The 13919-nt window shown below is 43.7% G+C and overlaps 1 protein-coding gene across 2 annotated transcripts in view; it reads right to left on the bottom strand.

The window, feature by feature from the left end:
- DOCK5 (dedicator of cytokinesis 5) overlaps positions 1–13919 on the bottom strand; it is a 201228-nt gene that overhangs the window by 77255 nt on the left and 110054 nt on the right. For both annotated transcript variants that reach the window (XM_061593185.1, XM_061593184.1), the window contains exons 22-25: positions 10605–10739; positions 6551–6662; positions 5703–5773; positions 3663–3769 (exon numbers count right to left, since the gene is read on the bottom strand). In XM_061593185.1, the coding sequence (XP_061449169.1) occupies positions 3663–3769; positions 5703–5773; positions 6551–6662; positions 10605–10739 (425 nt within the window). The remainder of the gene's footprint in view (positions 1–3662; positions 3770–5702; positions 5774–6550; positions 6663–10604; positions 10740–13919) is intronic.

The raw sequence follows: 13919 nt of genomic DNA, 5'->3' as shown, positions 1-13919 counted from the left end.
TTTATGGGTTGTATCCAACTGAGTTCTACTCAAAGTAGGTGCATTAAAATGAATGGACCTAAGTTCATTGTATGCATTATTTTATTTATTATTTATTTTTACAAAAGTATTTCTACACTACCTTGTATATATATAAAAATGTCAGGGTGGTTTACTATGTTAAAACATAAAACACCATTAGAAAAAAAAAGAAAAATACCAATGATCATTAAGGTGATCGGTTAATCAAAATAAAAATTAAAATGCTGTAAAGGCCTGTCAATATAAAAAAAAGTCTTCAAGAGACACCTGAGGGTCAAACCCATGAATCTCTGCTGGCAGAGTGTTCCACAGCAAGGGACCAGTGACACTAAACGCCCAACTTCTAAGTGAGGTCAGTTGGCAATCTGTAACACAAAATGGAAATGGACTGCCTTCAAGTCGATTCCGACATATGGCGACCCTAGGAATAGGGTTTTCATGGTAAGCAGTATTCAGAGGTGGTTTTACATTGCCTTCCTCTGAGGCTGAGAGGCAGTGACTGACCCAAGGTCACCCAGTGAGCTTCGTGGCTGTGTGGGGATTCGAACCCTGGTCTTCCAGGTCATAGTCCAACACCTTAACCACTACACCACACTGGCTGTCTCTGTAACACAAAGGACAACTCATAGAGCTCCTCCGGATGATTTCAGTTACTCAGCAGGTCTACTCTGAGTGTAACCAATGTTGAATGCAACCCTATGACATTAACCCACTTTCAGTCCCCTCCAGAAAGTCTAAGTAGTGTAAGACAATCTGATATAGTCCATGATGCAGTACTCAACTCCCCCCCTGCTGACAAACACATTTTCACTTATTATAAAAGCCTTCTCAACGTGGTGCCCTCCATATGTTGGTGGACTAAAATGCCCATCATCTAATGGCCGTGGTTAATGTGAGTTGTAGTCCAACATCATCTAGAGGACACCAGATTGGGGGTGGCTGCTTTGCAACAATGCAACAATGGTATAAAGCTGTGCATACAGTAATTAAGGTACAATGACAAATAACACAAGAGAATGCAATACAGTGCAAAGCTGGATAAACAATTATTACAGTATAAAGCCTAAGTGAAGTAATACGCAGTCTGGAAATAGTATGAAACCATGAAAGGATCAATTTCTGATGAAGCATTGAAATGTAAACACTATCTGAAGTATTCATCAACATTCAATCTACTTGTATAAAACATCTACTTGACTGTTATAAAGAAATTATATACATATGTTTCATTGAGGGGCCTCCTCCTCTGGTTCTTTCACTTGCTTTATAACAATTACATAACTCTGTGTTTCTCAGGTTTAAACCATTGTGGTGCATCAGTATCTGCTTAGCTCAGGGAGGGAAAAAAGCACAGTCTTCACAAAATTTCTTCTGAGTACCTTGAGCTGTTCTGCATAGGATCTGTTAGCTTTCGTGTAATTGCAATGTGCTAATATCTACCAGTGTGTGATTTCAACCGCTAGGCTGCACACTACATGAACGTGTTGTTAAAATAACAATCCCCACACCTTATTTCAGAACTTGATAGGTCCATTCTATTTTTGATCTATCAGTAAAAGCTAAGAGACCAGTCATGCTCTGAATCAGCTGTGATTCGTGCAAGCAACTGCTCACACAAATTATTTACTCACAACCAGACTTTACTCACAGGAGAGTGATAGACAGCTTCCATGAGCGAGAATTTCTGCAATCTATAGTGCAATTCCCTTGGCTTTGCTAAGGGAAATTTCCCTTCTCAGATACTAACTATTCATGCAGATAGGCCATCACCATGAGCTTTCTGTGCGTATCAGAGGCAATTCGTAACCTAATGACCAGAACTGAAATAGAGCCCTCATTAATAAAATAAGGAAGCAGACCATCAAACCACACAGGATGCAGCAATTCTGTATGAACAGAAGATCCAAATGGTACAACATAAATGGCATGAATGTACCATTAAATATGGACAACAGAACATCTTCAAATAAAATAATAAATAAAATGCGGGCCAATTTACTATTGTTTGTGAGGATACTAGTTCGGCTACAACAAAAAAGCTTCCTGTTTTTCATCGGTTTACCATTCCAAGTGCCTTGTTTCTAGGCACGCAAACAAGAGAGAGTTTATTAGATGAGAGACAGGGCCTGGTGTTGTGGCCTAATGTTTTGGTCTGCTCTGCAAGGCGAAAAAAAGGAGATGGGGCAGGTGCAAGGTCATCCATGGCCTGGGGAAGGTTAAGTCTAACTCTGTACAAAGTAGATGTTATCAGAGAAAGATCACAGCAACACTCAGCACAATCAGATCACTGTCAGCGGAACCAAGAGCTCACTCTTTCCCCTAGCACAGACAGTGGCTTTTGGGACTGGTTGGGCGGAAGGCAAGGAGACCACGAGTAGGTGGGAGCCAGAGCCCACTAATTCTAGTTTTGTCCCCACCCCATTCCTTGTTAAGTTCCACAAGGGAAACACTGAGATTGAGGAGGGGGAAGCTGACCGGCCACCCCCTGGACTGGCCGTAAATAGGAAAGCAGGCAGGTAAGCAGGGGCTGGCTAAGGACAGACTGAGGTTGGTGTGGCCGAGTCCCACTTGCCCTGATGGACCAGCCTCAACCGAGTACAGGGCTGAGGCATCTCAGGTCCAGGGGCCAAATGCAGCCCTCCACGCTTCTCTAGGTTTTCCATAGGCCATGCCCCTCCACAAGGCACACTCCTCATCCACACCCTACTGGAGTTGTTTCACTTAACCTGAAATGTGACCTTGAACTGTGATCACGCCTCCTGCTTGTCTGGATGGAGCATGGAGGTGTACATGTGTGGCTAGAATGAAGGCTATTGTGCAAAGGGAAGAATCACATCTATTGCTCCGCCCACTTTTGCGCCTGGCCCCATCCACCACTTTAATGTGGCTCCTGGAAGGTTCCTCACAAGGGAATGTGGCCCTCAGCCTATACGGGGTTCTCCGCCCTTGCTCTAGTATAGCAGTACAATATTGCAGCACCAATGGCTCTTCCTTCTTTATTAGACCGTTGAGTGCTGACGCCAATACAAGTGCCACAAGTGAAACACAGAACATAGGAACATAGAAAGCTGCCTTAGACTATCGATCCATCCACTCCAATATTGTTGACTCTGACTGGCAGCAGCTCTCCAGAGTTTCACTTAGGAATCGTCCCAGTCCTACCTAGAGAAGATGGGGATTGAACCTGGGGCTTTCTGCAGGCAAGGCTCTACCACTGATCTACGGTTCTTCCCCTCCAAGGAGTTCTGCAAAGCTCCCTACACCAACTGGTCTCCCATGTCTAACTCAACTGGCCAGAAAAAAACAGAGAGGTTTACCTGGCACTTACACTGTTGTCGTTCTAGAGCCAGGTGAAGACTGTTTTATAGCCCCAGGCTTTCCAGATAGGTAGATTGATGAACGTTTAGTGCTCTCCAGATCTTTTGCATTGTTATTATCCTCTACTACTGGTTTGAACCAGCTTTAATTTTTCTTGGTTTTATATTTGTTTGTTTGTTTTATGTCCTATCTTTATACCTTACAGTCTTTGTTCTTATTTGTAATCTGCCCAGAGCACTTTTGTTATTGGGCAGCATATAAATATTGCAAAAATAAATGGAGACCTTAAAGCTCGGTGGAAAGTGAGGAAAAAGAAGGCTCACCAGCTTGACGGAATAGTTCACTGTCCACAACCTTCGTCATGCAGTTGAGCTTCTGTTTGACGAGCTGATTGTCAGGGATGCTTTGGATAAACTTGCTAAAGAGGATGCTGAAAAGCAGAGTGTGGACAGAGAGAACGTGTTTTTGGGGGTCCTATTCACATTTTCAAGACTGCTTCAGCTGAAGATTTATTTATTTATTACAGGGATTTTTATTGCACCCATTTCCTGGGGCAGCTTATTAAAAATACATTTTAAACAATCAGAACACACAACAAACAGAATTTAAAGCAAACGGGCACATACTAAAAGGAACAAGATGGATGAAAAGCATCAGAGCCACATCCATGAAGATAAAAACATGTTCTGTTACATTAAATTTTATATTATTGAAAGTTATACTACCACTACTACTACTAATCATCATCATCATCATCATCACCACAATAATAATAAATCTTCCTCTGGCACTAAAATCTTATCAGGGTTAGCGCTAGGCAAGCCTCGTTGGCAGGGGGTTACTTGATCACCACTGAAAAAGGCCCTTTCCCTGGTAAATACCCATCACATCTCGGATGGTGGTACACCTGATGAAAGGTGGTATACAATCCACTCATTCCGTCAGTATATGGATTTCCACTTGCGCACGGAAACATTCCCCCACAGAGTAGTTGGGTTTTAGCTGCTGGGACTGGGGGCATTTTTCCCTTTGGAAGGCTTGGATTGATGTCTCGTACACTCAAGGTCTGAAGAAGCTACTACGCTCTTTCTACTATGTCAAAATTCATTTTCTACCATAGACAGATTGACTGGCAGCCTTGGAAGATTTTTGCCTCCCCATTTAATGTTGTGCTTGGCTAACCTGCTGCTACTGAACTTGCCCTTATCTGATTTTGGACACAGAGCACCTTTGTTTACTCTTCATCTCTGCTGGACACACGTAACAACAGCTGGGTATATCCCATGATTTCATGCAAGCACAGGATTCAGCGCTGAGGGCTGCAGAATTTAGCACCATGAGATATTCAACTATCATCTCAGAAACAAGATCTAGTCCTCATTATGGGGAAAGCAGGTTTGAAAATATGGAAGTTTTTCCTCTCACTGAAACATGGGAGACCAGGTTTTTCCTTTTTATAGACTTCTTGTACTTTTGCAAAGCTGAGTTTCCCCCAAGTCTGTCAATGCATCCCTCTTGCTCCTCAATGGTGCCTTTTCAGCTCTCTAAAGCTGCAGACACACGAGCTGCTTCAAAAGCAGCCAGGCAGTTTTCTCTGGCTTTGGTTTAAAATGTGTTTAACACACATTTGGCTATGGCTAGACACATCTCCATTCCCTGCTGGTGATCTCAGACCTTTAAGGACCGCCCCACAGGAAAGCTTTGGGCCAATCACTGTCTCTGCAAAGTGTTTTTTATTGATCTACCAAACTTCTGAGTGAAGCTGATTTCAGGAAGAAATGCTCTAGAGCTGCATTTCCCCGGGTTTTGGAATAAAAAGGGGCAGAGTTTGACTAGCATTCAGATTTCAGAAAACAGAGCTGGGGATGCAGCACAATCACAAGTTGTGTCTCTACGCCTACCCTTACTGTCGGCATTCACCACCCGAATTCACTGTTAGAGGGAGTGACGTTCTGAAGGTAAAAATCTGCACTGGTTCTTTTTTGCATAATTCCAGCTACAGAACACCACTGTCAATTCTATATGGGCTCCTTAACAGCATAACAGGGCTAACCACCCCACCCCCCACCCCAACGCACACACGGTTTTGTTTTTAGAACTGATCTTGAAAACCTTTGTAGATTGTCCATCCATCCAACAGAAAGAAAGAAAGAAAGAAAGAAAGAAAGAAAGAAAGAAAGAAAGAAAGAAAGAAAGAAAGAAAGAAAGAAAGAAAGAAAGAAAGAAAGAAAGAAAGAAACCCTTACAACGCTTGGCTATTATTCTGTCCTTTTGCAACAACTAATCCATCTTGTCTGGCTTAGGGCAGGTTCCAAAAATTTCTCTGCCTGATATAAGGAGGGGAAAAAATGTTTTGCAGCTACCTGAGCTCAACCGGATCAAAGACCTGTTTGACATCGTTGATGATGCTTGGTAAATATTTTAAGGCAGCACCCTGTAAGATAAAGGAGGAAGGGGAGAATAAAAGGTGAAGCTCTCCACTCTAAAAATTAGACTTAAGAACACAGGAACAAAGGAAACTGTCTTCTACTGAGTCAGGCGGGCAAAAGGGGGGGGGGGAGAAAGCACAGAGGAAAATGAAACAGAAAGGAGGCATGCTCCGCTCCTGGTAATCAACTGTTTATTATGCTTCACGCATGTCAGAGAAGTTCCTACAGTCAGTTCCTAAATTCTGACAAAATCTGGATCTGAACGGTCCAAACATTAAACAAATTTCTTCTTCCACCATCCCTGCAGATAACTCTAGTTAGAAATTGAATGGTTTATACCAGTGGTTCCCCAAAAATGTCCCCCGCAGACAGTCACTTAATGATTCTTGTTGACTGTTGTAGCAATTGTGATGGGTTGTGCTAGACGCTATACTATTTTAAATATTATTTTTATTTCTTTTAAAAATCTTTATGTTTATTTTATTGTCAGTCAGTCAACTTTATTGCTTGAACGACAGGCCATTGCAAATACAGAAACAAAACAAGATATTATTTTATTGTATTACAATTTGTATTGAATCAGGATCAGAACGCAGGACCCTCCAGATGTTGCTGGATTACAACTCCTCTTATAACTGACCATTGGCCATGCTGGCTGGGAGTTGTAGCTCAGCAGCATTTGAGAAAGTCAGCCACAGCTTGGCCACTTCTGGGACACAGAAGGAAGCCCTTGCGACTGAAGCCACGTCAGTTTCAGATAATGGAAACAGGCTTGTGCTAACCTTGATCTTGACAGCCTCCTCAAGAGGCCGGTCCATGAGGATGTTAAAAGAGAGGAACAACTTGCGAATCGCATTGTTAAACTCGTCTCCATCTTCGCTTTTCCCGTAAAATCTAAAAAGAAAAGAAAACGAACACCCCACCCAAATTATCCATTTGCTGGTCAGAGTTAAAAATAATGATGATTATAGATGTGGCTTTTTCTTTATGCTTTCCTTCTCAAAGCAGGACAGATGCCTCTGAGGATTGGCTTTGTGTGTTAACCCTCTTCAAGCCAAGACAGGGGGACTTTCCAGTGGGCTTGTGCATGCTGAACTAGGCTGCATCCACACCATGCATTTAAACCATATTCCCCCCCCCAAAAAAGAATCCTGTGAACTATAGTTTACTCCTCACAGAGCTATAAGTCCCAGCACCCTTAAGCAATTACAGTTCCCAGGATTCTTTTAGTGGGGGTAGGGAAGTGATTTAAATGTGCTTTAAAGGCATGGGGTGGATGCAGGCCTTCTCTTTCCAACTGTTCGTTGTGCATCTGAACTGCAAAGTCATGTCTCCTGGTCCAACCTGGTTTCAAAAGTGTTTTTTCTTTGGGTTGCATTTAGTCATGATCTAACCACACACTGAACCTTTTACAAGCTATTTCAATACAACGCAAACCCGCTGAAAATCAACATGTCTCAACTTCTAGCACGTATTTTAAAAGCGAGGGTCCATTAGTGATTTGCAAGTTCTCCATCCCTGACTCTTGCCTTATAATTAGCCCAGAAATATCCACTGCCCCAGGGAGCCTAGGAAAAGGAGATTCCGGTGTCTCTCAGCTCAAACAATTAAGCAGACAGCAATGGGAATTCTATTTCTCAGCTTCCGCAGAGGAAATGGTTACCCCACTGGTGCATCCAGGTGTTCACGGTGAAGCTCCTGCTAAATCCCTCTTCACAATCCTCTGCCAAGAGACGTTTTGGGAAAGTTGGGGGAAGGAACCGGAGGCAGGGAGGGCAATCTTCTGCAGACAGTGGTGGCTGCAGGCGAACCATAACAAGCTGGGTTCAAGCTTCAGGAAGGCAAGAACGTAAGACGAGCCCTGCTAGATCACACCAAATGCCCATCTAGTTCAGCATCCTGTTCTTGTAGAGGCCAACCAGAAGCCTGTGAGATGCCTGCAAGCAGGACCCATGTGCCACAGTGCTCTCCTTACCTGCGATTCCCAGCCACTTGGTATTTAAAGGCATACTGCCTCTGATAGAGGAGGTAGAAGATAGCCACTATGGCTAACAGTAGGTTTAACTTGTAATGCCTTAAAGATTCCCGAGCCTCTCCCCCTCCAATTTTAGAGGCTATCATTAGTGTAGTGCATATTGTCACTGTGTGATCTGGGCTGTCTGCACAAACCCTTAGTCGATAAGGGGTGGTGAGCATCCAATATAACATGTAGAAAAAGGGGTCAAGGACCAGAATGCTGAGGGTTTTTTTTAAAAAAACTGGTTTTATTGCAAGGTTTTTTCAAAAAAGCCCAACACGTGTCAGCCCGTAATTTTCTACATGCACAAACCCTTAGCATATGATTTTTAATTATTTTAACTTAATGATTTTTCAATCGGCCCTCACAAGAACTGGTACTGGACAGAAGAATTCAGCACCTGAAGATTTTAGCTTTTGGAAAATTCAGCATACCTACTATGGTTAAATTTCTTCAAGATACGGTCATTTTATTTTATACATACAGCTTTTTAAGTAAGGGGGTGCAGCAAAAGCTATTCAATAGATGAACAGAATCTTCCGGCCTTGGGACAGAGAGAAAAACCAAAATCAGGGCAGAGCGATCCAAACCAACCGAATGCTGGGCTGGATTGTGTGTGTGTGGACTGAGCAGAGGTGAACCTCCACTCAGCTCCTCCTGCCAGCCACCAAACATGCAGGTTTTGGGAGGCCCGCTTGTGGTATCCACGCCAGTAAAGGGCCATCGGAAATCCCCCAAATGAGGCATTCTTAGGGCAGAATATCCCTTAGGGGGCAGGGTAGAGCAGGCCTGAGATCTGCTGGTTCCTGAGCCTTTCTCACACCAAACCTGAAGCCGACAGAGGGTTCAGAGCCAATCATCCTGCTTCCCCCCACACCTTCCACTGCAGTGAGCAGCTGGGCTTAGATGAGGTAGTGACTCTGCTCCTCTGCAAAGTCCCACCAGTGAGGATTGAATAATGCTCCTAGACTGCAGTCCTGTGTACACTTACATGCTCTAAGAAATGCAAATAAATACAATGGGATTTACTTCTGAGTAAACATGCAGAGTAGACCATTGCACTGTTAATTAGCTGTTAATTAACTCCCTCAGAAGTGTCTTTAGGATTGCTGCCTAAGAGAAGCACAAGACGAAATAAGCGGGGGGGGGGATCGGTTCTGTATTTAATGTTGGTATGAAACAAAGACCTGGTTTATTTCCATTCATTTGACCCTGAACAGAATTGGGCTTTCCTGCAATAAGGCAAAGTTTCTCTGGAAATAAATGATGCATAAAAATCATGGGGAATTCCTGTAACTCTACTGCATTGAATCTAGTTCCAGAAAGAAAGAAAGAAAGAAAACTTTGCTCTGTTCCTTGAACATTATATTGTAAAATGAGAATCTCTGGGAATGATTAAATTTCTTAATAAAGGAAAATAGAATATTTACTCAGAGTTCTTCAGCATCTGTGACTTTATATGCTCAGAATAACACCTTGAGCCTGAAATAGAAGTTCGATGGCTGAGAACCTTTGTTTTAAAATTAGTAGTCCTCATGGCTGTGTAATTTGGGGGGGGGAGGGGGAGGGGAGAAAGATAAGCTCTTTCACCTAATCTGTCCATCTGGCTATGGTTATGCACAAAAGATATGCTGGCCTTTGACAGTTTAAGGTATTTTGTTTTGTGGGACCCAACTCTTTAGTTCAAAAGCTCTCTCTTTTTTTGTTACTATTCCATGTGAGATACTGAAGCATGTGTTGCTCAGGCAGCCAGAAATAGGTTCTGGGGTAAATTCTGGTGGTCCTTAGCTCAAATTAAGATGGTTTTAATAGAATCATAGAATAGTTGAGTTGGAAGGGACCTATAAAACCATTGATTCCAACCCCTTGTTCAATGCAGAAATCCATGTCACTGCATATCTGACAAGTGGCTTTTTCATTTTGGGGGGGGGCAGTGGTGGTTAGAGCTTTTGTGATGAACTATCCCTTTCTGACCTCAATTCAGTTTCTCTTAATCACGGAGATGGGCAAAGATTTGCGCAGAACCCTCCAACCACTGTAAATCCTGCTCAGGACAATCTTCTGAAGTTTCACCCCCAAACCTATATATGCAACCAAAAGGACTAAATAAAAGCCAAGGTTCTCTTAATGCTGAGACTCCTGTACTCAGTACCATAAGATCATAAAAAGAGACCTTCTGGATCAGACCAAAAGCCTATTTTGTTCTCACAGCAGCCAACCAGATGCCTATGAAAAGCCCCCAAGCAGAACATGACACTATTGTTTCCCAGCAACTGGTATTTGGAGACATGCTGCCTCTGGATCCTGGAGGTGACGTCCATCCATCTTGACTGAATGTGAGCATAGAATCCGCATAAGTAATAGGGTAATAAGATCCTAATAATTTGCATGGTAGCTAACAATGTGCACAGGTGCATAGAGAGCAGGTGTGGTGTAGTAGCAATCAAGAGCGTTGGACTAAGACTTGGGAAACCAGTGTTCAAATCTGCACTCAGTGATGGGAGTGCACTGGGTGACCTTAGGCCAGTCATAGTCTCTCAGCCTAACCGACTCAAAGGGTTGCTGTGAGAATAAAATGGGGAGGGGAATAAGCTTGAGATCCTTGGTGGAAAAGTGGGATATAAATTTCAGCCTTTTCCAACTTTTTGGTCCCCAGATGTCTACGGACTACAATTCCCACCATTCTTGACCACTGGCCATGCTGGTTGGGGCTGATGGGAGTTGTAGTCCAGCAACACCTGGGGACCCAAAGGCTGGTATAAATAATAGTAGCTGAACAGAAGCACAAATGAAATGCCTGTTTTCCATCTCTCACTTACCCTAGGTACAGTACTCTCGACTGAACTATGAACCGGAACAGGTACTTCAAGGCTTTCAGAGCAGCAAAGAGCAATTCCGTCTTGCTCGAGTCATCCGCATTTCCAACGTAATAGTTCAGAACTTTGGTAAGTTTTCTAGAGCAAAAGAAAAATAAATGGGGAGCTAAGTTGGGGTGGACAAATTTGTCAGTTTCGGTTTCTCATTTTTCCAATCATAAATTCAGTTCTCCACATTTCTGTATTCGTTTACACATTTTCTTTTTAAAATGTCCTCATGAAAATTCTCCAGTGTTTTAGTGCATTGTTCCCAATATGTAGATTTTTGCAAGTAATCTGCCCTGATACAATGCAAATTTTCATACATACGTTCATGTATACACATTTTTGTATGCGTTACTTGGTCGGAAAACTGCAGTGCAAAATTCAGAGTGCAAATATCAAAGGGTACCCATGTTTCGGTTTACAAATTGTTTTGGAAAGTGTGAATTAGGAAGTTCTGCATTAAAAAACTGAATATGTTCCCCATCCCTAGTGGGGCTCCTATGCCAACCAGGAAAAGGCAGGGGCCAATCACAGCAAGGGAAGAGGAAAAGAGAGTGCTGGGTTGCGCCTTAACCCATTTATCTGAACCACATGCCATGCTTTAGAAACATATGAAAATGTTTTATACCAGGTCAGATTATTTGTCCATCCAGACCAGTAAGTTTGAAATCTAACTGCAGAATGAATATATATGAATTATTATTATTATTATTATTATTATTATTATTATTACTATTATTATTACTATTATTATTATTATTACTACTACCATCACCACAAACACAGCCTGAAAGACTCTTATCCCTTCTATACCCAGTCGATCTCTGCACTCTGCAGGTGAGGGCCTCCTCTTATCAGGAGGTCTGTTCTCCACAACATAGGAAGCAGACCTTTAGTGTAGTGGCACCTAACCTTTGGAATTCCCTCTCCTTAAATATCAGACAGGTGCCAATTCTGTTATCTTTCCGGCGCCTACTGAAGACCTTCGTCTTTCAACAAGCTTTGTCATCACCTTTCGAGCCTCCTTCCTCTTTTCTTTCCTGGGACTGTGGCACATGTGGGGTTTTCCAAGTGGTCTCCCAACCAAACACGGACCAGACACAGGCCAGCTTACCACCAGCAAAGTTGTTGCATCAGGTGCCTTCAGACCACGGGCTGTATCCGATGCTAGTTTTACTCACAGTAGATACACTGAAGTTACTGAACCTAAGCTAGCCATGCCCATTAATTTCAAGGGGTCTACTCTGTGTAGGACAGCATGGGATACAACCCTCTGTTTTCTGTTAAACACTTTCACGTGGATAAGCCATTAGTCAGTAGCCCTATTCTGCCTACATATGACCAACGTGATTAAAACTGCACGGGGACAGAAAAAGTGGGGCCATGCATTCTAGCTCTACCCCACACTGTCCATGCACTAGGGGACATGCCCATACAGGGAAAGCCTGCTGAACAGGCATAAGCTGTTCCTGAGGGCATGCTCAACAGGATTCCCCTGAGCAGCCAATGTGCGGGTGTAGAGAGCATCAGACGTGACAGTAGGATAGTCCAAAAATAAGAAATCTCAGGCCTGGGGACCAAATGTGGCCCTCCAGGTCTCCTTATCAGGCCTCCAAAATTATCTGCAGGCCACACCCCTGCACTTGCCTTGCTTTGCACCCTTTCCTTCTACCCCCCATCACCATTTAAATGTGGCCTTGTACTGAAATAATGCCTCTTGCTTGTCTGGATAGAGGATAGACAGGGATGTGCGTGACTGAGTAGAACAGATATGGTGACTCTGTGGCCCTCCACATGTTGCTGAATTACATCTCACATCATTCCTGGCCACTGACCGTGCCTGCTGTGCTGATGGGAGTTACAGTTCAGCAACATCTGGAGGGCCAAAGGTTCACCACACCTGGTGTCGAAACTAGTCCACTGTACAACTGGTAACAGTTACATTTGTTGCTCCGCCTTTTTTTGCTGCTGGCCCCGCCCATCCCTGACATGTAGCCCTTGGAAGGTTATTCAGCAGGGAATGTGGCCCCTGGACTGAAAAAGATTCCCCAATCCTGTCTGCTTGGAAGAACAGTGAAACAGGCTCTCAGCCTAAACAGAGACATGGGCCCATTTCTCTGAAACCAATTTTTTACAGCAAGGATCTTCAAAGACAACATGGAAAACTAAAATAAGGGTTCTTTCTATGGGCTTGCAGGCTGTCTGTTCAACCCACGCATACTCAGCAGGATTCAGCAGCCAGTATGAGGGTTTAGAAAGCATCAGACATGACAGCAGGGCATGTACAGCCCTATTCTCTTGCCACACGGTGTCAATCACATGAAAAACATAACTACCAAATAAGCTTAAGTGACACACTTTTTCACACACCGCATGGTGCACAGGGTGGTCTCAGACAACTCAAACGTGTTCCAGCTTACTCTAACCACGAGGATTGTTGTGAGGTTATGAATCAAGCCCTGAACTGCTGGGATGAGCGAGGGAGAGAAATCCAATTTGTTCCTTTTGAAAAATGAACATGGGCAGGCCAACAGTCCAAGTGAATCACTGGGTTTTGAGTCCCGTGAAGCTTGGCCTTAGCATCCACGGCAAAGCCTTAGGGAAGGGGCTCAGCTGACAGCAGTTTGTGGGCCGTGTTGGGCTCATTCTGCTGGCAGCGCACAGCTAACAGCGACTTCCTTGGCACACAACACTTTCATCTGGGTGGCATCACACAAATGTCACAGAACAATGTCATGAAACTGGCAAGCCAAAATACACCTGAAGTACATCAAGCCTGTAAATGAAAGGCATGAGGCAAGGTTTATTTATAATGAGAGCCAGAGAGGAATAATGGCTTTTCTGCAAAGCGGGAACAGGATACTGGCTTGGAGGGCAGCAAAAGCAAAGGGTGGTGGGTGTGGTGTGGTGGGGCAAGCAAGCAGCCCAGGAGCGCCTAGAAAAGTCCAGAAGCATGTGGCACAACCTGCAAGTGACTAGAGACTTTCAGTAGTGCCTTAAGAGGCATTGCCACATTGCTGTTCTTTGCTGCTGTTTTATATAAGAACGGCACTGCTGGATCAGGCCATCCTGTTTTCACAGTGGCCAACCAGAAGCCTATGAAAAACCCACTAGCAGTACCCGAGGGCAACAGCACACTCCCCACTTGTGATTCCCAGCAACTGCTACCCAGAAATATACTGCTTTTGACAGTGGAAGCTAGACACAGCCATCATGGCTAGTAGCCATTGATAGCCTTATCCTCCACGAATTTGCCTAATAATCTTTTGAAGC

This window comes from Rhineura floridana, chromosome 12 (genome assembly GCF_030035675.1).
Source record: "Rhineura floridana isolate rRhiFlo1 chromosome 12, rRhiFlo1.hap2, whole genome shotgun sequence".
Taxonomy (NCBI): domain Eukaryota; kingdom Metazoa; phylum Chordata; class Lepidosauria; order Squamata; family Rhineuridae; genus Rhineura; species Rhineura floridana.
The sequence above is the reverse complement of the archived record's forward strand: the minus strand, read 5'-3'. Positions and strand labels throughout refer to the sequence as shown.